The 24783-nt window shown below is 38.7% G+C and overlaps 1 protein-coding gene across 1 annotated transcript in view; it reads right to left on the bottom strand.

Moving 5' to 3' along the window:
- GFRAL (GDNF family receptor alpha like) overlaps window positions 1-24783 on the bottom strand; it is a 57783-nt gene that overhangs the window by 16770 nt on the left and 16230 nt on the right. Inside the window, 3 exon segments of the mRNA XM_057698198.1 lie at window positions 15613-15863; window positions 21012-21342; window positions 22256-22312. Coding sequence (XP_057554181.1) covers window positions 15613-15863; window positions 21012-21342; window positions 22256-22312 — 639 coding nt within the window.

Below are 24783 nucleotides of genomic sequence, written 5' to 3'. Positions count from 1 at the left end.
GATGTCTCTTAGTCAAATCTTCAGAGATGAGAAGCTTTGTGTCTCTCTGTAACCTGATTTTAAATTACCCCAATTAAACCAGCTAACGATTTCCTCCACACAAGTACTTCCAAACACAAATTCACTTAAACTCACACACACACACACAAACACACACACGCCTGGTCAAAGTGGCAAATAATGACTACCTTACTAGATTTGTACATAGCAAAAGTTTTACATCCTATTTTGACTGTGCCTTGAGTGAAAATTACCACTTCCTTGCTAAAAATATGCAATTTTATAGATTTAAACATAAGGAACAGAAGTAAAGAAACACAGAGTATGATGATTATTTAGTAAGTCTGGAATATATTATTTATAAAGCTATTTAGAATTTGGAAAACAAAGCAATAAAAGGTAATTCAACACTAGAGGAAAACCCTTTTACTCCAAATCTCAATTTAGATCTCTGAAAGAATAAGCATTTTTTCCAAGGGCAAAGAAAGAAATGATACAAGGCTTTCATAAGATTTTAGTATAATCGTAGGAAGGAAAATTTCTTGGCAGAATACTGGTCTTTTTGGCATTAAAAAAAAAATTTTTAGGAGTTGGTCCTATAGATAGGCAGCAAGGAGGTTTGCTGAAAATGTACTGGCCTCAAATATCAAATCACCTAATCCAAGAATATCAGGACACATCTAATATCAAAGAACATCTATTTTTGTTAAACTGTTACCAAAATTTAATTTGCGAGAAACCTGAGGTCTAGGGTGAGTGTAACTGACCATCTGGGGTATTAGGGATTGAACTTGTTTCCTAAGCTCTCGTTCTTTACACTACAACATACTCCCCTCCAGCAAACACACTTCCGAGGATGCTTTTGTTCTACACACATGGTCCCTGGGAAATGTAACATTTATAATCAATGGCAATTATAAATTTCACATCATTACATGAGAAGTATATTATGATTGTTTAAAAATCACAATTTCTGGTGCCTCAAACTACCTTGTTTAAATTCTGCCTCTATTGCCTTCTGTGGGACCTTGGGCAAGTTACTAACTTCTGGGTGCCCCAGAATTTTCTTTAGTGAAAGAGCAAGCATCTCCTTTATCTGTTGTTTACACAAATTAATTAAACAAGACGTCAAATGAATAGGCTAGTGTTGAACACATAGTAAGCCCTCAATTAGGTCATAGGGCCCAAAGGAAATAAAAAATAAGTAAGCTAGTATCCATAGCCAGGGACAGCTTTAAACTGGCAAGCAATATTTTTAGATATTTATTAAACCCTCATCTTTTTAAAAAATTATTTTTAAATTTTTATTTTATATTGGAGTATAGTTGATTAACAATGTGTTAGTTTCAGGTGTACAGCAAAGTGACTCAGTTATATATAATACTTAAATCTATTCTTTTTCAAATTCTTTTCCCATTTAGTGTATTACAGAATATTGAGCAGAGTTCCCTGTGCTATACAGCAGATCCTTGTTGGTTATCTATTTTAAATATAGCAGTGAGTACATGTCAGTCCCAAACTCCCAATCCATCCCTTCCCCTAAACCTTCATCTTAGGGATATATCTTATATTGCTTCAGCTTTCTCCATGTTATTATTTCACATTGTTGAGGTGAATTGGCAAACATATCCGTTAAAATGTTCTTTGCAGTTTGTCAAATGGGAGGATTATTTTTCAAGCATTGGTCCAGATCCTGACACTAATATTAACACCTTGTTGTAGGGATCTGCTTCTGGCCATCAGTCATTCTTTCTGCAGTTTCATTCTCAGAGAGTACCAACACCTGATAGCCATTGCTTTCCGTAACAAGTGATGTCAAATGTAGAGCCAAATGCACAGGAAAACCTCATCTACAGGCTCCATATCCCTACTCTAAAGACAGTGACTTCCAGGGCAGTGCCAAGGACAGCATCAGAGAGGTTCGAGCATCCCTGGAAACTGAGTCTCGCTTACTCACTGCTCTCCTTGGGAGGGTGGGCAAATCTAGGGTGAACTTGTAAGGGGCCACAAGGATGATTTCTAAGTGAAACTGCTTCTCCCATCCCTCCCTCCATTGCTGGGAACAAAAACTTACATTCTTTGTTACTGTGCATTCTTTGTTACTGATTAATGTGGGTGGGCATTCTTGCTGGTTTTACTCGTACCTCTCATCTTAACCATAGAAACCCAAGATTTTCCTTTAAGCACACCTGTTTTCTCCCCAGAAGGCAGGAAGGTAGACACTAGTCTGTCACCCTCCTCACTAGCTGGCAAATCAATTAATTTCTCTCTCCTTTATCCTCAAAACCTTGTCCTGTTATTCTCATTCTGCATCTGGGGGACAGGGACCGAATTTTCGGTAAAGAACTTAGGGGGCCTGAGATGTTTCTATGTGGAGTTCTGATGCAGATTCCAGCCGCCAGGACTAAGTGTCCTTGAAAGTTGCAGAGGTTAGCATGGGAAATATGACTTATTCAAATACATTCAGGTTTCATATTGGAGGTTCAAACAAGTAACCTTATCTAGCTGATCCACACCAACCCACCCCCAACCTGCACCCCATTGCTTTTCACCTCCAAGCACAATTTGACTCAGTTCTGCACTATTTTCTGAATATCAGGTATTGTGTGCAGAAACTCAAGTGATGACACTGTTCTGAGGTTTTCTGACTTGTGACTTTTATCCATCACATCAGTGGTTATCACTGTGGAAAGTGAAATTGCGGGGCCAATGAGACTTCTTCGAGGAATCCATGTTTACTTTTTTATGCTTAGAGCATGACAATCTTGGTCCTAATACATCTGGCATATATTAATAATTTATTTATGCTTAATAAAAAACAGGCATCACCTCACCATTCTGTAATCAAAACCAGCACCTCTCTTGCTGTTGACTCCAGGAATATCTTATTGCATGGGGAATAAATGGGAGGTGATGAGATCTTTTGCTCCACTGGCTTGGTAAGCAAATTGAAATACTTTTAGGAATCATGATTGTAGGGATGGCTTTTTTTTTTTTTTTTCCTTTTTTTTGGTGTTGAGACCAATTCCAATGGGCAGGCGATCTGCACACCTACAAACAATTCTTGGGTCACTAGCTTGGGTGTCTTAATATTCAGCTCAACTCCAACACCATCTACCCAGAGATGGCATCAGATTCCAAAAGTCCTACAAGATTCCACCCATACACTTCAGATGCCAGTCACAAGTCCTTATCATTACTTGTTGTTCTGTCCCACTAGCCATAAATGAGAGGTTCCCAGGGCTCAATTAATTTGCTAGGAGTGCCTCACAGAACTCAGAGAAACATTTTAGTAACCAGATCACCAGATTATTGTGAAAGGATAATTCAGGAACAGCCAGATGGGAGAGATGCCTAGGGCAAGTTGTGGGCAAAGGGCTCGGAGCGTCCATGCCCTCTCCAGGCATCGCTCACCATCACTGCCGTGTGCTCACCAGCCTGGAAGCTGTTCTTTTGGGGTTTTATGGATGCTTCATTGCATAGGCCTGACTGGTTAAATTATTGACCACGGGTATGATTTCAACCTCCAGGCCCTCTCTCGTCCATGGAGGTTGTGAGGGGTGGTGCTGGAATTTCCAATGCTCTAATCCCCTGGTTAGTTCCCCTGGCAACCAGCCCCTTATTTAGACTACCTAAGGGCTTGCCCAAAGTCTCCTCATTCACAAAACAAAAGGCCCCTTTATTGCTCTTATCACAGGGCTTTAGGAGCTCTATGCCAGGAACAGAGTCCAGGTTGAAGACCAAATACAGTAGAGACCAAACCCTCGTATCTTGGTCCCACATCTGAGGATTCAACAAATTGTAGATTGAAAAGAATTAGGAAAAAAAAATTCTAGAAAGTTCCAAAAAACAAAACTTGAATTTGCTGCACGCTGGCAACTATTTTTTTTTTTGACATAGCATTTACATTGTATTTACAATTACTTATAAAGCATTTACATTGTATTTGAGATGATAAGCAATTGTAAAAAATAAAAACCAAAAACCTCAATTAAATAGAATCGGGAGAGCAGAATGGGGAGCTCTCACACCCTATTACAATAGCAGAGCCCAACTAGAAGAAAGACTCCTCTTCTTTCCTGGCAAGGACTCAGCCAATGAAAAGCCATGGACTCTATTTACCCTCCTGACTCTGTAAAAGCCTTCTCCTTCCCTTGCCATTCAGGAACTTGCATGTGGCTTGCCGTGATTGTAGACCCTCAATTTCAATTTTCTGCTGATCCTGAATAAGCCCATCTTTGTGGAAGACATATCTGAGCCTATTTGTTTCAGAACAGTATGATCTAGAGATAATTTAAGGTATATGGGAGGATGTGTGTAGGTTATATGCAAATACTACACCATTTTATGCAGGGGACTTGAACACCCACAGATTTTAGATGGAACTAATTCTGTGTAGATACTGAGGGACAGCTGTATGTATTTCTTACTCTAAATCACAATGTCATGGTATGTCAAAACAACCAATGTTGAAGCTCTTCCAATGCAGGTAGTGTACGCTTATATTGATGATTCAAGTAAGAAAACATTGGTAGACTTTGGCTGATTTCAGAAAAGAATCAATGCAATGAGTACTCCAAGCCAGTGTTCTCGTGGACCACGAACGACAAAATATACTCACGCCAAAGAGACCTAAAATGGAGGTGGAAGGCCATTAAGGAAGTGAAACACACATCCACCCCTGAATGCAACATACGTCTGACCCAGTCATCCTGAGACCACCTGGAACCTGTCTTCTTTACTCCCTGGAGATGGCAGCTTAGCAACCCATCTGCTACCAGCAAGTGACTGAATGCCTGCCGACATCAACTCGTGGTTCCGTGAAGGTAACCCATGTAGCTTCTCTGGGATATCTTTGCCTGTTGCCTTTATGAACTTGACCATTTTCTATTTCCCTCAGAGCATGTTTGAGTTGCTACATGGATCAGTGCCTCCAAAATTGCAACACTTAAGATCGCAACACTTAAGATTGCAAACTTTTTTTGTTACTTGCAGCCTTCTTCATTTCTTGGTTGACATTCTTGACATGTGGTACCCAGACAAGCTGGATCTGCAACACCTGATGCCTTAATTTCATCTCAGAACTACTTAATCAGAAACTCTGGGGTGGGAACCCAACAATCTGTGTTTAACAAGCACTGTAGGTGGTTCTCTTGCAGTTAAAGTTTGAGAACCACTGCTGTAAGCCATTATGTCAATAAAAGTTTTAGGAAATGATAAGGACATCTGCTTGGAGTGTTTCATGACACTATGATGCCTACTGAGTACTAGACTGACACAATACACCAGGCTGATTAGGTTGATCTGCTTCTCAGTAGCAGACAGGTTATGAGATTTGATATTTGATATTTGTTAAATTAGACTTTTTTTTCCCATAAAGGTCCTTGAGAGATTGTCTAGGTCCGCACTATTCAAAGTGCGACCCCTGAACTAGCAGTATTAGCATCATCTAGAAGCCTGTTAGAAATGCCAATCTCTGGCCTTCAGCCAGAACTACTGAATCAGAATCTGCATTTTAACTAGAAACTATGTGATTCTTATACACGTTAAAGTCTGAGGCCAAATGTCCGGCTTCGTCTGGCCTAAAATCATTCAAACATATATTTAAGAAGTCACTTACCCTGAGAAAATAGGACACCTTAGAACTTCTGGAAATTAGTCTGTCTCCCACATCATCTGTGTGATGTCATAATGATTGTGCAAAAATTATTGATTTGTGTGATTTTCCAAATTCCTCAAAGTCTATAGTAAGAGTTAATATTTCCTGAATTTTACTATTGTTCTGGATATTTCTTTACATAAATTCACTGATATAACCTTTGCACCAACATTCTGGGTTAGCATTGATTTTCCATTTCAAAGACAAGAAGTTGAGGCCAAAAGAAAGTAACTTTTCCACAGTTGCTTATCCTGTAAATGATGGAGAATGTATTCAGACCCAGCACACTGGTGCCATGTTGCCTCTCTAAGGCTAGGCTCTGGAATCAGGTCTATTAACACTTTCAAACATGGCAATTGGTTGCTAGAATCGTTGATGCCGATCATGGTTTTTGACCAAAAAATCAAGGTTGGGGCTGAAGAAGAAGGAAGGTGAAAGAAGCCCTGTGTGTATTTTAGGTTTGAAAGTTAATAAATTTTTAATACATTAATTTATCCCTGAGGCCCAAACCCAAAGAAATATCTAGAATTCTAAGTAGCATAAAAGCCTAAAGATACAGAGTTTACCATGGATGTGAATTTTTTACATTGGGTGGTAAATAAAGTCATTCTAAAGAAATGGTTTATTTTGTTTTTATTATTCTTTATGTTGCTAACTTATAACACATATACCTGTTCTTTAAAGAGTTCGAAAGAGTTTGCGAAAAATGAAAAGCTAGATCCTAAAGGAATAATTTTTAAGAGGGAAAACATACACTTATAAGTGAATGTCTACAAATTGGATGGACTACAAATTCACCATGGAGCCACTTTAATCCAGAAAATACAAAATACTGGACAATTTGGAGGCTATGTTATAAATATGAATACAGAGTAGAGAAATTATGTTGAATGTTCCTTGGAAAACCAAGAGACTTTTTTAGCACCTGGACTGAATTTGAAGGAAACTGGACTTGAATTAGAGTTTTGTGTAGGAACCAAGAAAAAGTCAGTGGTTTTGGCTACATAAAGTGATTTATTTAAAGCCAAAACTTAACATAAAGCTCCTGGAATACCAACCTATATGAATTGGCTATAAGAGAAGGCAGTGTGTGTATGTGTGTGTGTGTGTATGTGTGTGCGTCTGTGTGTGTGTGTGGTTGTGTGTGCAGATGTGTGAGCATATGAGAGAGAGGAAGAGGGAGAGAGAGAGAGAGGGAGGGAGGGAGAGATTTTTTTGCAATGGAAATGTCTTTCACAATTCACTTCGCTCGCTGTTTTATTTATAGTCTGTAACCTTACTTTTGCAGACAGCCAGTGATCAAATGACAATAAAAATTAAAACAAGAATTTATAAAAGTGAGTTTGAGCCTCTATTATTCCACTTTGCACACTCTTTAAATTACTTTGCTGAAAGTAAGTGCAAAATGGTATGCGGTTTAGAGAAAATACATAGAACTATGTATTAAGCCCCTCTGTACCTCAATGGGTGTGTTTAAAGGACCGTCTATAAAAATGTTCATTAATGGTATCTTATTTTTAGATCAAGACCTTCACTGGGAATAGACTGATGAAACACTGCAAAGCAAGATGAAACACAGCCAAATAAGCAATCTATCCATCGAATGAAGAAAAACAAGATGAATAAGACAGTCTTACTAGCAATGTTGATATCTAAGATGAGGCCTCAATAGACAGATGGGTGAGAAGTGGCTACATAAAGAAATTAAGTTGTAGAAATACCTAGTAATCAGAAGGGCTCTTTTCTCAAGTTTCTCAGAAGACTATACACATGTTTAGGAGTTTTTATATGAATATTTCACAAAAGCCAGATAGTTTACTAAATCTATTGGGGACAGTCTCCTTTCATCCTTGTTACTAACAGACAGGGCTCCCTGTGTGCTAGAGTTCATTAGGGGGATGACACACATTTAAGAACAAAAAATGTGTTAGAACCAATGGCCTATTTCAGTATTGACACCACCCAAGGATCAACTGTAAAATAATTTCCTACTATTCAGACTTTTTGAAACTAGAACTGTAAAGAGGAAAAGTGTTGGAAAATTTAAGGAGCCTGAAATGATTTTATTAAAGTGGGCAGTAGCAGCCTGGTCTTGTTAATTCCTGATCCCTTTGCTCAAATATTTGAATTGAAAATCCAGCTTAAGTGGAAACACGAATGAGTGAGGCTCTTAATAGGAAAGCTATATTATGATGGGAGTTCTAATAAGGGGGAAAAAACAAAGGTATTCAGAAGACAGTGCTGCCACAGAGATAGAGTAGACACTGGTTCATTCATTCATTCATCCATCCATCTACTCACTCACTATTGAGTAGCTAATGTGTACCAACTGTGTTTTTAGGCACTGGGGTGAAGCAGGCCACCTTAAGACCTGCATGGTATTAGTCCTGCCTTTCTGTGCACAGAAGTTTCTCATTCCCTGGAAGGTGTGAGCTAAAAGAGGTTCTGGGTTCTCAGGCCAATGACTGGGTTTTTCCCACATGTGGATTACAGCAGTGGTTCCCAAACTTAGTTGAAAATCAGAACCACATGGATGCTTTAAAAAAAAAAAAAATACAGATTTCTGAGGTCTACCTCAGGCCTACTGAATTAGAATAATTGAGGTTAGGGTCAAATAACTATATTTTAAAGAAACCTCTAGATATTTCTGAGGGATGAACAGATTTGAGGGCCAAGAATTCCATGTCCATCGTCTCAGTACTTTGGGGTTGTCTTTGTGACCATTAGATTCTTCATTAATAATGGAAAGATTATTCCTAACAGAGTTGGGAAACCAGCTGTCTTTAATGAAACATTAATATAAAAACTCCTAGTCTTTGTGAAACATCAGAAAAAGAAACCCAATGGTCCAGTCCTGAATCCATTGCCAAAAACAATGGAATCTAAAGGCAGGGCAATTAAAATATTTGCTATATAACAGGCAGTTTATATACTTCATCTCATTCAAGCTCTCTGGATGCTTATGGCCTCTCTGGCAAGACCTAATAAAGGTACAGCACAGAGCGCTTGGATTCTGGAGCAAGGTTCTGCCATCGGTAGGAAGAGCCCATTTGCCATTTGAAATATAGCTCCTAACTGCTGGGTATTAAGAGATTCAGTAAGTCATTGGTTCCCAGAAGGTGAGTGCAGGATATCATTGCAAACTAAATGGACAGCTGTCACACCACAGACCCACCTAGAGGTGGCCTGAGAGACCAGTGGTGAGGGGACATCCTCCCCAAGGCAGAGCATAAGCAGTGCTCCTGACTGCCCGCTTTGCAGAGACAGACATGGATAGAAGTTAAGACTGGTGGGCAGTGGTAGATTGCTTGATCAGAGAGATGGAAAGAGCATCCTTGAGAGACTGTAGAAAAGGGAATGAGGGGAAGAGGCATATGGAAAGACCTGTGGTAGTAGCACAACGTAGGCAGATCAGAGAGTACTCACCACGGAGTAGGCCCTCAACAACCAGGTCAACTGGTGACTGGCCCCAGAGGAGGCCAGCCACGCCCTCTTCAGCCACACAATGCCTGTGCCCTGAGCACAGAGTGGCAAGGGTGGCAGCCAGGCATGGCCCCACAGACTGGACTCCGTCTCCCTCAGGCCCATCCATCAAAGTTCTGCCAGTGCTGAATGCCAAACGGCCCAGCAATAGCAGAGGCCTGTACGGAGCCCATAGTTTGGCAGTTGGGTGGCAGATGGATCATACCATAACCCCTCCACCCTGAAGCAGGCAGCAATGCTCTCCTGCTGGAATTTATACCTGTTCTGGGTATGGATTTGTCTTTGCTCCTTACCATCAAATGCTTCCTCCAATGCCTAGTTTATCTTTGTGCAGATGCAACCTGACGGTGCTTCCCCTTGGGCCTGGCCCCAGACACCTCCTTCTTCCCTCCCCAGCGCTTTCCTGCCCCTGCAGCATGAGGTGGACATTAGGCTCCACTCGGCATTTATGGATGTGCTATACACAGTTTCCACGGAATCAAGGTTCATGAGGCCACCTATGAGAAGTGGAACACAGAATCCAAACGATAAATGTCTTTCCTGTCATGAAGACAGAAGGACAGGACATGCATTTCTCAAAGCACCTTGGAAGGTTGCAAAAGGAACAGGAACGGTTGAAAGAGCTGGAGTGACAGGGTGAGGTGATTCCTCTTGACCACGTTGTGCAGAGTTTTACAATAAAGATATGAACTCAGGTAGAAACTGGCTGGTTCTCAAGCCGAGATCAGAGAGATGAAAATGAGGGCCCTACGACGTGAAAGCTGACTATCTTAGGTCCCAAATAGTAAGAGATATGACTAAACAAGATTCTCCAGCCATAAAAGGCCCAGTTAAACAGACTGACGCAACTATGCAGCAAAAATCAGATTAAGGGAAATACATTTTCACTCAAGTCCGTCGTTTAGAGTAGCTTCAATCATTGCATTAGAGAGAGAGGGATGGGGTTGAGGCAGCAAGGCAACAGGCAGACTTGGGAACTAAGTCAAGAAAACACTTTTTTTATTGTGGATCCTGGCACATCGAACTGACTGAAAGCAAATAGATTGCAAACCTAACACATTTTTAAGAGATTATGTTGCCAAGGAAGCCACCAGTCGGCTCGCAAAGAGTCCCTGACTGCTGAGTGTTAAAGCAACTCACAGTCTCTCAAACCTCATGAGCAGGATATGGTCTAGGAGAGCTCCTGTTCCAGAAGGAAAGCATCCTCCCTTCCGCCCCCCTGCCTCCAACCTACTGCAGATATGGCTGTGGAAGATAGTGGATAGGGAGGCAGCTTCCAGAGGGCAAGATGGGAACCTTACGGGTGGTCCTTCTCAGATATTTGTCAGAGAGGCTTCAAATGCCTACCAGGTAGGATCTCATTACTGGCTGCCAGCACACTCCATTTTTGCCTTATTTTGAATGGGAGTCTTTATTATGCTGTCCCTGTTAATGTACACACAGCATGTGTGTATGCGTGTGCGCGCGTGTGTGTTTGTTATTTCTGTTGGAGGGAAGATAGGGAATAACTGTTCTTTCTGGTTCATGGGCAGCCTGTCCACTCTGTGGTGCTACATCATCCAGATTGCACATCACCCGAGATCCTGGTCTGAGCTAGTGACTGTCGCTGGACGACCATTTGGGAACCATGGGGTCATCTCCCTTGGGGAAAGGGTAAGTATGTTCTCTGTATAGACAGAAGAGTGAGATAGACATGGGGTGAATTGTGGCAGAATCTTACTGGTCAACTAATACCCACAGTTGCCTTCTCTTCTGGCTCAAAGCTGTACTACAGTTTCCCACCTTTACTGCAGACAGCTGTGGCCATGTGGCTGCCTCATGGTCAGCGGGATGAGGGTCAGCCTTCACTACCAAACCATAAAATCCCCCTCTATGACTATGTGACCTTCCGCATTCTGTCTTACCCTGCTTTCCAGCTGAGTGGAGAGGGCTTTGAAGTGCATCCTGACGCAGAGCCACACGTTGGGAAGAGGCTGGTCCTCTAAATGTAGGCTACTACGCAGCCTTTAAAAAGAATAAAGCTGTCATATGTGTGCAAACTTGCAAATGGGTCCATCATATATATATATACTTATATATATATATTTATATATATTATTTATATATATTTATATATAGTTATATATATATTTAACTTTTGGGCTGCCTTGGGTCTTTTTTTTTAAGAACTTTTATTGAGATACAGTTAACATACAATAAACTGCATATATTTAGAGTGTACAATTTGGTATCCCAGTCTCCCAGTTCATTCCCCCCCAGCCCTCCCCGCTTTCCCCACTTGGTGTCCATATGTTTGTTCTCTACATCTGTGTCTCTATTTCTGCCTTCATCATATATTTTTAAATTAAAAAGGGAGCTGTAGAGCAGAATGGATAGTTTGATTGCATTAAAAAATATTTGTGGATGTGTGTCAGGGAGAGGGAGGCACTGTTTAAGTGTCTATAAAATGTCCAAGGTACATATATATTACCAGCAAAAAAAAAAAAAAAGGTTGGAAAGAATATACACCAACCTTGTAAATGTTGGCTCTCTCTAGGGAATGGGATTGGGGGAAGAATTTAACTTATTTTTGTTTTTATATTCTTTAAATTTTGTTTAAGCTTGTATCCCAAATATAATGCTTTCTATTGCCTATAGCCAGGGTCTCCAACCCCCTGGCCGAGGACCAGTACTGGTCCAGGGTCTGCTAGGAATCGGGCCACACAGCAGGAGGTGAGTGGTGGGTGACTGAGCAGAGTTTCATCTGCTGCTCCGCGTTGCTCGCATCACCACCTGAACCATCCCTTATCCCCACCCCTCCCCCCGTTATCCGTGGAAAAATTGTCTTCCACACAACCCGTCCCTGGTGCCAAAAATTTGGGGGACCACTGCCCTATAGGATTTAATAGAAACAGGTAGTCTCTTTTTATGTATTTTTTTTTTAAATAATTCTTCAAAAAGAAGAAGCTGAGCCTTCAGGGGCAGAATGGGGTTATTTCTGAATCTCTCTGAGAGATTTGTCTATAGTTGGCATAAAAAGACAACTTTGCACAGCGAGAAAAAAGAATATTTCCGTCAGCGTGCAGTACAAACACATCTGTGGACTGAATTTTTCAGTGTAGCAGGGAAAGGCAACAGTGATCTCTTAATTCTTCCCATTTCTGTGGTCCTCTCTGTCTTAACCAATTTTATTCTCTTCCATTTCTCTCATCCCTCTCTCAGCTCTAACTGCCACCAATTTGCTCTGGCTTGTAAGATGCCAGAGAGAAGCGAGTCTCAATGCAGAGGTGTGCAGGTGAGTGCAAGTTGGTTGCCTAGTACCCAGAGCCTTCAGGGTGCTCATTGCCCAACTGTGGTCCTTCAGGCAGGAACCAAGGTGCACCCTTCAGCATGTTTTCAAAGCTTAGATCTGAGACCAGAATGAAGAGGTTCTGCCTGAGAGGGCTCTGGAGCATCCTGAACGGACACAAGCTTGTTGTCCTCATGGTTTTACAGGCAGGTGAACACCAAGGGCCAGCCAGTCAGGGCTGGGGTCCCGCATCCACGGCATCCGACACATGGAAGCCGAGAGACCCAGGTCACCTCTCAGCTCCCTTCATCTCCCATGTGAAACTGCAGAAATAATAGTGTCCAGCTCATGGAATGATTAAGGTTAGGTGAAAAATGTGACCACAAATAAGCACTCATTCTAGCAACTCTCTTATTATTTATAATTATCATAAGACTCTGACTTGGATACATCAAGGTAGATGACTTCCAGATGCATTTGTTTCAAGCAAGTGTTTTTCAAACTTCATTACAAAGTCTTGAAGTCAATTTAGTAGGTAGTCAGCATTGAAAACATAGAATGGAACAGCATAATAATTTTTAAAAAACAGAAGACACTGCACGTAAAAATCTAGTGTAAAATGCATTGCTTACTGTGGTCTGAGGTCAAGTGAGTTTGGAAAACGACTCGAATCCAAACAAATGTGACAAACGGAAAATTTTCCCCGACTGTTCTCTCTGTTCTTTGCAATTCTGCCCCTTTCAGGTAAAACGAGCTGAAGCTGAAGGGCTTTGGAAACCAGCTGCAATGAGAGCTGGTTTGGCTTTTTTTTTTTTTTGGAAAGGTTGATAAAATGTCTGTACTAATATTTATTTTTTATTTTTATTTTATATTGGAATACAGTTGATTAACAATGATGTGTTAGTTACAAATGTATTTGGATAACGTGTGAGCATGCTGGACTGGTGTGAAAAGTCCGAGGCAGTGGTTAGAGCGAGTTCATTCAAAATCTCCACGTGCTGCCACTTCCCAAGTACATGGGGCAGGGAATGAGGGTTTGCTGAAACTAGCCAGGCTAAGGATTTAATTTGTATTTTGTTTGAAACGTTTCCTATTAATTCAAGTACTCAGAACCCTAACGGAAGGCCTTTAAGGTTGCTTTAGTTCTATAAACCTGTCACTTAAAATTCTTACTTTTAGTAGGTAATGTTTGAGAAGAAAACCTCGTCAAGTTTAGTCTTCCAAAGTGAGTGAAGAAAAGTGAAATCATTGTTTTATTTTTCTAAAACATTATAGAGTATGTCAATGTTTATGGATTTTGTGTCCATTTCTAGTCTCATCATGAATATATATGTATTTTTGCTCTGTACAGTAGCCAAATACAATGAAATCAAACATAACAATAATTAAAAACACATGGGAGAAAACCAGGCTTGGAAGTAGAATTAGGTTGCTTGCACTGGCATTCTTAGGGAACTTATGCCCAAGGAACTCGTTATCCCTAACTTGTAGAAACTACAGTTTTTTTCTGGACACCATTTAATATGGAGAAACCACTTATAAATAATCATGATAGTGTAATTGTATATATTGCTATTGGTTTAAGTTATTTTATTTGGTATTTCCTTTTGTAATATTATGAGCCATTCATTATAAATACCTTTAGTTCCAAAGAATTAGCCACCTAATATTAATCACAAAGGAAGAATATTTAGAAATAGATGACAAGATATATATCGTGATTTTCCTCTTTGTGTCATGATTTCAATTGAACTATGTCTGTAGTGCTAATTATAGAAATTGTAGAAATTCCACAGAGAGCTCTATTGGAATAAAAACCATACACTCTGAGTCATATGTCTATTACCTAATGCATAACAAATCACAATTTTGATCATATTGGCTAATGTGTATCTCTTTAGTATCTTTAAAGAAAAATAGAACAAAATAAAAAATATGTGTATCTGTTTATAGTTAGATCAATATAAATATCTATAAAGGAATATACAGATCTGTATCTGTCAAAATTTGCATAAATATGAAGATTGTTTGCAATGAAATGGTGAATGTCTATTATTCCCTCCTGGCAATGGTGCTTGTGGTTTGGTGGTTACAACTAGGGGCCTGGGGGCCAGGGATGCTTTGGGACTCATATGGTTGCATGGATTAACCCTGAAGGTGGATGATGGAGAGGTTTTAAGCTAGTGTGTGATCACATCGTTAGGTTTTTTCCCTAGAAGACTCATAGCCAAATCCCTTTCAACCATTGTACCCTTTGAGACTGTAGGCAAACTGGTTAAATTCCTAAATATCAGTTTTCTTATCCCTAAAACAGAGTAAATAATAACTTTAGAAAATGTGTTTTCCATTCCATCATTACAGGTAGATCAGCAGACATATTAAAGACCAAGGGGAGATAACTAAATCCAAGGGTAAATATGTTTTCCTTAGGTTGGGATAGCCATATAGTAGCTTGTTAACTACCCCCTGATGAATCCAACTTTGAATACACACATCCTTCTCACCATGACTGTGAGCTTGGCCATGTGACTTGCTTTGTCCAGTGGGGACATGCAGAGCAAATATAGCAGAAGCAGATGCTCAGTAAGTATTGTTCATTGGGGATTAGCTGCTAGGGATGCTGCCATCACCATGAAAGATCCAGGTCTACTGCTGAAGAGGCCACATGGAAGAGGACCACGCCATCCCAGCCAACAGCACTTGCTAAACACCACCTGAACAGATCAGCCTCTGTATCGCCACCAGATGACTCCACCTTCATGAGAGACCCCAAGCAAGACCATCAGAAGAACCACCCAAATAAGCCAAGCCCAATGAGAAGAACTGTGAACAAATAAATAATTATTTCAAGCCACCCAAATCTGGGCTGGTTTGTTACTTCCAATAGATACCTGCTACATTCCGTTATCTGATAGGATAAATCTTTTAGGCTGTTGATATTGAAATCAATAAATGATACCTAGGAGTGACCAGTCATATAAATGAAAAACATGTATCACTTGCAGCTAGAAGAGTAAAATAGCAAAAGTGCAAAGCATAATCAGAAAATAGATTTTAAAATTAAAAACATAGAGTTGTCTTTGTGAACAAATTTTCTGTGCTGGATTACTGCTGTGTGCTGTATAGACAAAAATAAGAAATATATACATATATGTGCATATATATATGTATATATATATAAAATTTTATTTGGGTAACTTACTGAAACATGATCTTCTTTGAAGCATATACTGGAAAATCTTGCACAAGGATTCTTCACTTTGGGTGGTGGTCCTACAGGTGCACTGCACTTGAAGGACTGTCCCAAGGGTACCAATGTAAGCTGCTTTGCAGTCATCACTTCCAGAGCAAGTGAGGTCTTGCTTGCTTAAGGTACTGATGCAGGTCTCATCCTCGTGGCATTTTCTCATCACACGCTGCCAACACTTTGCCTGGAATGTTCTATAGTGCCTCCTAGAAAGAGTCAGGAAATGGAATTAGTCTGAATAATATTATTTCACACTAACATGTAGTGTTGCCTCAAGTAACTAAAGATTGACAGAAAGCAAAATGCCTTCTAGATGCTTCTAAACGTAGCTGAAAATTAAGTTTGGACATTCAAACATCCCAATAGAGGCTGTGGAAGAAAAAGTAGAAAAACCTTGTGAATTATTTTCCTTTTGTGATGAAAGACAGAGGTTAAGTTTAGGATTCCCTGGATACTCTCCCTGCATTACTAATTTTATTTCAGTGGGTGATGATATGAAGCCAGAACTACTAGGGAGATTTATTAGCAATAATTTCTGAAGCAGAATGTGGTTTTGAGACTAGCATTTGGCCATTGTCTCTCACCAAGTGACTTCAGAAAAAGCTCTTGACTTTTCAGGACAGTTTTCCCACAAGATGGGAGGTACTGTATTCTTTTCCAACATTTCTAAGCAGACTAATTAGAGTTAACAAAATGCTCTGAGGTTCTCCAGCAGCATGAGCTAATTTAAAGCAAAACATGTGTTTATTTAATGGTCGAGATAATCCATTAGAACAATTTCTATTCATAACTTTTCTGACTACATACATTGGTCTTGTATTAGATTTGAATAAAAGTCTGGATAATGTGCAATAATTTCATATTTGAAACTTTCACAGGAAGAAGATATCTACTCAGTGGAACCAAGGATATGAATCTTCCTTTTTAACATTTATCACCTATAATTATTTGTTTCCCTTTCTTGAATAGGTCACCATTAAACATGCATGAAAACCCTCTGAGGACATGTCATTTGTCCTGAGTTGATTTGCTTTCATGATGCTACTCTGCTTAAATCCCTAAAGCACACTATTTTCAATAATCTTGTATTTTAAGCCATCTTAAAGGAATCAGCTTTTAAACACAATGGTAAAAATTAATATATATTAAAATTTATATTGAATAAAATGCTACAAATTTTTTGAGCATATAATTCTAAATCCAGAAGAACAAATATGTTCCTTTAATGTAATTAAGGGTTATATATGTCATTTAGATGTAAGCAGTGGCAGTATTGATTGTCATTTATGAGGTTGACAGGTGCCATTTATTCTTTCTTGAATGTAAGTTTTACAAAGTTTAATTTGCATGATTTATCTCATAAAAGTTATTTCATTTAAAAAAGTACTTGTGAAACTTTGCAAAAATGATGAACTGAAGGATATTTAATTAAAAATAAAAATATTATAAAAATACTTTGGTATAGTCATTATCTAAATTATTTGAAAAAATTAAATATGGCAAAATATATTATAGGAATTTTGTTTTATGCTTGAAATGTGTTGATGTGCAGCTGTCTCATTATCCTTATTTGCTTGATATTCTGCAATTTCTTATTCTGGTTTATTACTTGGACTATTAAGTATTTCAAAGAGTCTTTTTTTTTAAATAGAGTTGATTATTTTGTTTTTAGTTTTGCTGTAAACTTCTGGTTGTATTGTAAAATGTATGAGCATACGGTCTGTGTAATTTCAGCACACAGAATGTATTATAGTTGCCTTTGTGACCTAATATATAGTCATACTTTGTGAATATTCCATGACACTTAAATATATCTATTGTGGAGCTTTGCTTTTAAAAAGTAAATAAATTTCTTTTATTTATTTAGTAAATAAAAGAAAGTAAACAGAAGTAAAAAAATTTCTTCTAAGCAAATACTTTTTTTCACTACTTTCTGGAGTTCATACATATGAAAAACAATGTATTATAATTTCCTATAAATTCCTAAACATTTATAATTGGCAAAATATAATCTCAGTGTATATCTGTATTGGGCAAATTAATTTAAAAATAGTCTTTATATCGCCTTCTTTGGCCTTTCCAAATAAACAGAGGAGTTTCAAGACCAATCATGAGTTGAGGAATCTGGTACAGGGAGAGAAGTTGTATTTTAAAATCTAATCGCTCTGCTTTGCCCCATGTATGAGGGCTTCTGCAGGGGAGATCCGTGATAAAGCCTTAACATTCTCACTGAAGAAGTTGTTTTTCATTTGGAGATTTTTTTTTCCCCATCTGAATTACATTAATGATAATTTAACATAAACACTGGAAATCTCCCTAAGGCAAAATCTGCTTGAGAAAATGACAGAATTTTTTTCATCTTGACTGCTAATATAGTATAATATTTCCATCACCTCTATAAAGTATTCATTACGAGACTATTTGCACATGGTGAAAAGAAAGGCAAGACACGCAGCCCTTACTCCCTGAACTAATGTATAAAAGACAGAAATTACACAAGAAGAGACATGTATCTGTATATTAAAACACCATAAAAATTAACTAAGTACAAGATATTCAAAAGTGGAGGGAAACGAGACGAAGCCTTTTGAGGGCATATCGTGTTCCAGGCCCTGCACCAGGCAAGCACTTTGGAAAGGTTGTGAAACCCAGGTGTCCTTGTGGAGGAAAATCACCAACTCTGTATCAGTCAGTTTCAGAAGGTGTTGATGCCAAGGTGAGGTTCATGTGAGAGTGTGTGTTTCAGAATCCATCATGGGGCTCCTCAAGAACTAGAGCAGTAGATCCCATCACTTGACATTAAAATATTGTATTTGATAGGGAAACTCAGATATATCACCCTAAGAAAATTGAGTACAAATAACTCCAAGATATCTGGGGCCCTGGCACTGGAATCAGGTAAATCTCAGTACCCATCCATGGAGACATCTGGCATTTTTACACAGATTACTTAAAAAAAAAAATGTCCCCTGACTCCCTGGCTGGTTAAAATGTTATTTGGTTTCACTGCTAGTGAAGATAGATGATAAATAGTAATATTTTATTTGTGATATGAGAAAAATAGTATAATCAAGCGTTTATTTTTTTAACCACATTTCATAGATTATATTTTATTATAACTAAAATCAGTTGTTGGCAGTTTAGTCATTGTTTTAATTTAATTTTTTTTTTTTTTGGTCATTGAGCTTAAGACTCATTCCAAACATGTTAGGGATATTAAAATGTGCAACCATTTTGCATCTTTGAATCAATGAAATATAATAGTACACTGAATAAGGATTTTTGAGATGTAAATGAGTTTGAAAAATTTTAATTGCATTGTAAAAAATATTTTTATTGTTAATGTTATTATTCATTCAACAGAAATCACTAGTAAAACTTAAAATAACTGATAAACATTTGCAGGACAAGATCCTCAAATAAAACTTTCTTAAGAACTTTGACATTCTATGTAAGTTGAAGGAAAAAAAAAACAGTCAAGGATGATCTAGCACTCTGCTGAGATCTTTACTCTTTATTTTATAGAATGTGTGTTATAGGGAAGCAGTTCTCTCTTTTTTTTGACAAAAGTTTACAAGATCTGGAGCTACTTTGCAAGTTGGAATGACCGACAATAAAGGTGTGAGGATAGTTAAAAGGCCGAAGAAAAGCAGTTCACCAAGAACCAGCCCCTTCGGGAAGTGATGTCATTAAATCTCATTTGCCAGTGGTTCAAGCAAGGTGACAAATGTGACAAATCTTGCCCTGAGCTATTACACTGAGCCCCTTCTCCACACTAAACGTTTATTTTGACCTTTAAAGGAATTTGCTACATATGGAGTTGCATTCATTTAAATACAACTAAATAAAATAGTCCCTGATAGAAGGTACGAGGCAAACAAGTTAATATGAATTATCTTGGGATAATTATCCCAAGAAGCAGAAACTTCATCCCAAACTTATACAATGAAATGCTGGTTGTTAAATAAAGCTCCTTTAACATGGTAATATCAATGTTACAGATAGTTTTGGTTCACCAAGTTTATTCAATATTCTCCTTCTTTCCTCCATCTTCTGACTCATGTCCAAAGAGGCCCACTTAACTGTGGCTTTCTCACCACACAGGAGATCAATTCGCCTTGAATATATAAGGAAGTATGTTAACCAAGACCACAGTGAGGAAAAGAGAAAGCCAGGGTGTTGGATTCAATGTATGGTTCCCGGGAGGAATTACCTGCAAAAGTAAAGTCTAGTCTCAACTAGCAGCCAGAGTGGAAATTTTAAAAAGTGAGCACATCATTCACACCTCTGTTCAAAATCCCCCAGTACTACTCTGCTTTCTCGCAGTAAATCCTATCTCCTATTCCTCTTCCCCTTGTACACGCTACCCTCCTTGCACGAGAATACGCCACACACATTTCTTCCTCAGCACCGGCTCGTCCTTTTGTCTGGTATCTCTTCTTTCCGGTATTTACTGAGAGAAGCTCATTTTCTCACTTCAGCTCTGGTAAACTGTCTCTGCTGGGGCCACCCCATTTGCACTGCAATTCTTTCATTCTTTCTGCCCATTGGCATTCCCCTTTATTGCACGAGTGTGTGTGTGTGTGTGTCTGTGTGTCTGTGTGTGTATCTCCAGAGCACTCACTACCTTATAACATAATATACATTTTCTTTATTTATTATCTCTCTGCGCCTACTGGAATATGCTCCACAGGGTGGGCATTTTTGTATCTTGTACCCTGATGCCTAAAATAGTAGTAGATGCCTGGTAACTAACTTTTTTTTAAATTTTATTTAGGTAATTAATTTTTGAATAAACAAGTACATGACTAACATTGCTGCCCTGAGAATCAAAGGCGCAAGGTTAGAAGAGGGGAAAAGGGTGCATTCCTGACACCGTGGCACATGTGTGCTGGGGAAATTCAAACTCTGGCTCCTTCCTCTTCTTCAGCCTAAGACACAAAAGATTCATTTTGAAGTTTGAAGAGTCACCTTGTCAAAATTCTATGATGTGTAACAGCCTTACATAATCATACTCCAAAAAAAACCAATAATAAAACTGACATACAAGCCAGGTCTATTAAACAATTCATGAGTCTCACTTGAATACGAACTTTTAATAATGCTATTTCATGACCCCCCAGTCCTGACATGCTGAATTTTTTTATTCCAAAAACATATTCTGCATTTGAATTTCAAAAAGGATATACTACACAGGTACCACGGATTCAAAACCATGAGTTGTCTGGCTTTGTTTACATCATACTGGATGATGGTGGGAACTCCAGCTCATGTAATGAGATCAAGTGTTGGGACTGGACTATAACAAATAAGGTGCCAAAGTCCGAAAGTAAGGTATGTGTGTTTTTCCTCACCTGCATAATTCATCATTTTGGCAGCTGTGAATTACATCGAGACAAGTCGGGGCTGGAACTCTGTTCACTGCACAGGGTTTGCTGTGAAGAGCTTCTCTGGACTGCTGACAAGGTACGTCAGAGGGAGCACAGTCACAGAACACCAACATCTGGGCAACGTTAGAAGGCATGTTTTGATAGAAGAACTGGATGGCTCCTTGGCAGTGCTTCACATCACACAGGTTTCCATTTGCTGAGCAAGCTTTCAGGTAAAGGGCCAGCTGTGTGTTACAGAGCACATCCCCCACACACGCCTCTGCCACTTCCAAACAGGACCATGTCCCTCTGACTCCTGAAAGCAACGATATGCCCAGGTCGTGGAAAAGTAAACAAAAAGCTGTACATACAGAATCTGCAAAACACTGTGAGAAGTCCGTGAGCAAAATAGAACGATGGCCCCATGTGCTATTTTTGGCAAACATTCCTTTTTTATTTTTTAGAGTTAGTATAAACTTACTGGGACTTGAGGAGCGGATTATTTGAATCATCTTTCACCTACACTGGATACGTGCTGTGATCCAAAAGTGATGGGAAGTGTGAAGGGCCAAAACGGAGCTGCAGGAAAAAATTCTTGAGTCCAAGTTTCTCAAATGTAAACAATAAATCTTCAGAAATTGTACTTGAGCTATGTAGCTAATGGTGCATTCAGTGGCTCGAATTAAAATGGTTCTTGTTCTGTTGCACTTTTTATTTGGTGGGGGTGGGGGGTGGGGGGTTCGACTAAAGGCTCCATGTAGTTATTCCGACATATAAAAATGTTCACATTCTGGAAAACACAGGTGTGTGTGAATGCCACCCCCACCCAACACAAACATATACACAAAAAGCCCTCAGTTTAATGTAGTGATCAAAATATCTATGAAATTCAATGAAGACCTAGTCTTTGGTTTTAATTGTAAAGTATTCCTCAGCATAACTGTGAATATGATGGGTGGGCAAAGGAGATGCCTTGTCACATGAGCGGAAGAAATGCAATGATTTTGTTGCCTTTTTTGTTTTCTTAAAATTTTTATTTATTTATGTATTTTAAATGTTATTGGAATATAGTTGATTTGATTTTGTTGCATTTCGTAGTATTAGAATGATTAAAAATCCAGACAATTCATTTTGTAGTGGCATAACTTTAAGAGGCCAAGTAACTACATTTCAAATTATACTGTCCAGTATTTCCAATGCAGATCAAAATGACAATTTGTAAACATTACCATGATAGGAAAGAGACGTTAGATTCCACTTGAATTTATTATCTTCTCTCATGTTATCTAGAAGGAAAACAAGGAGACTATTTTATTAGTGAGCAATATTCTAAATTTAATAGGAGAATGTGGACTACCTTTATGAATGAGTAATCAAGCAAAAGTATATATAAGCTCATGTAACCCTTAGTTAACCCTTGATACACAAAATTAGTGAGGTACAGATGAAGAGAAATAAACCTCTGAAATATCATTCAAGTTAGTTAAACAGCTCTGCTCTGAGTATTCAGTTACTGGAAGATTTAAACAAATGCTAATGACTAGGCCATGTGCACAGAAGTAAACAAACAGTCTGTCTGGGAGAAAGAACAGAAGGAATATTGTCTGAACCAAAAATACTCTTCTCAGTAAGGTCTTAATTAGATTGAAAAGCAATTTAAAGGCTATTTCCACCTCTATCTTAGCCTCCCAGAGTTTTTAGGAATTGTAATTATAGACTTCAATACTCTCACTGATGGAAGTGAGCTTGGTGACCATCTAATTCTAAAACATTTCATGCAAGAAGCATTGGTTGAGAGAGCCGAAGCCTCCACTAGACAATGGGTGGGGGGCAGACAGTGGGAGTTTGCAGTTGGTAGACGCAAACTATTACATTTAGAATGGATAAACAACATAGTCCTACTGTATAGCACAGGGAACCATATTCAATATCCTGTGATACACCATAAGGAAAAGAATATTAAAAAAGAATGTATCTATGTGTATAACTGAATCACTTTGCTGTACAGCAGAAATTGGCATGACATTGTAAAGCAACTATATACTTCAAAAAAATTGACATTTAAAAAAATCTCATTTAATTGTCCTTTCTTTTAAAGATCAACTTTATTGGAAAAAAAAAGAAGGAAGAAGAAGCATTGGTTGAGTCCCCACTATACACCAGGTGTCATATTGAAGACAAATCTGTAGTCCCTGTTGTCAAACCTATTAGGAAATAGAAACACAGAAACAAGATGAAAATAAATTAGCAGCACTAACAGACATATGCATAAAGTAATAGAGGAATAGGATTAGTCATTATCATTTCATTTAAAATAAAAATTCAGGGACTTCCCTGGTGGTGCAGTGGTTGAGAATCCACCTGCCAATGCAGGGCACATGGGTTCGAGCCCTGGTCAGGGAAGATCCTACATGCCTCGGAGCAACTAAGCCCGTGCGCTACAACTATTGAGCCTGCGCTCTAGAGCCTGCAAGCCATAACTATTGAGCCTACATGCCACAACTACTGAAGCCCACATGCCTAGAGCCCATGATCCTCAACAAGAGAAACCACAGCAATGAGAAGCCCGCGCACTGCAGTTAAGAGTAGCTCCTGCTCCCCGCAACTAGAGAAAGCCTGTGCACAGCAACAAAGACCCAACGCAGCCTGAGAATAAATAAATAAATAAATTTATTAAATAAATAAATAAATAAAATAAAATATAATTTTTGCCATTGGCTATTAATTAAGATATTGATATCAAAACATATAGAGAATATGATAACTGCCCACACTGGTCCATCACCCATCATCTTTCTGCTGCATCATTATAAAAGCTTCCTGACCTGTCTTCCTACCTGGGCCTTTGCTTCTCTCAGTCAATTGTCAACACAAAAACCAGAGTTAGCCTGTTAATGACGTAGATCAGACCATGACATTCCCTGGCTCAAGTCCTTCAGTGGTTTCCTGTATCACAGACTAAGAGCCAAAAGCTTTGAAATAACCTACAAAGCCCTTCATAATCCTGCCCCTGTTTAATCTGTGGTCTCATCTCCTGCATCTCTCCCCCTGCTCTCTCAACTCTACCTCTAGTGCCTTCTTTGTTCTTCCTCAACCTTCCAGACTATCCCCAGCTCACCTTGAACTTGTATTTCTGCTGCCTGAAGTGTTCTTTCCCTAAATACCCGCATGACTCATTCCCTTGCCTCCTTCCATGTTTACTCAAACATTAATTTCTTCAGAGCAACTTTCTGGCCATCCTATTAAAATTACAAACCACCCACTCAGACTTCTTTTTTCCCCTACCTGTATTATTTTTCTCCTTAGCACTGTTTATTTTTATTTTTTTAAATTTTTTTAACTTTATTTTTTACAATGTTGTGTTAGTTGCAGGTGTACAGCAAAGTGATTCAGTCATACATACATATATATATATATATATATATATATATATATATATATATTCATTCTATTCCAAGTTCTTTTCCCATATAGGCCATTACAGAATATTGAGTAGAGTTCCCTGTGCTATACAGCAGGTCCTTGTTGGTTATTTATTTTATATATAGTAATATGTGTACATTAATGCCAAGCTCCTAATTTATTGCCTCCCCCCCACCATGTGTCCCCTTTGGTAGCACTTATACTGTTTAAAATACACATCTTCAAATCTTTGATCCTGTTAATGTCCTCTTACTGGATGCTACAGCCTACAACTAACACCCCTCTCTTGGTGATCCCCGTATTCATTTCCCCAGCTGCTGGTCGTTTTCCAGCA

Source organism: Hippopotamus amphibius, chromosome 11 (genome assembly GCF_030028045.1).
Source record: "Hippopotamus amphibius kiboko isolate mHipAmp2 chromosome 11, mHipAmp2.hap2, whole genome shotgun sequence".
Taxonomy (NCBI): Eukaryota; Metazoa; Chordata; class Mammalia; order Artiodactyla; family Hippopotamidae; genus Hippopotamus; species Hippopotamus amphibius.
This window is presented reverse-complemented; position numbering and strand designations above follow the sequence as displayed.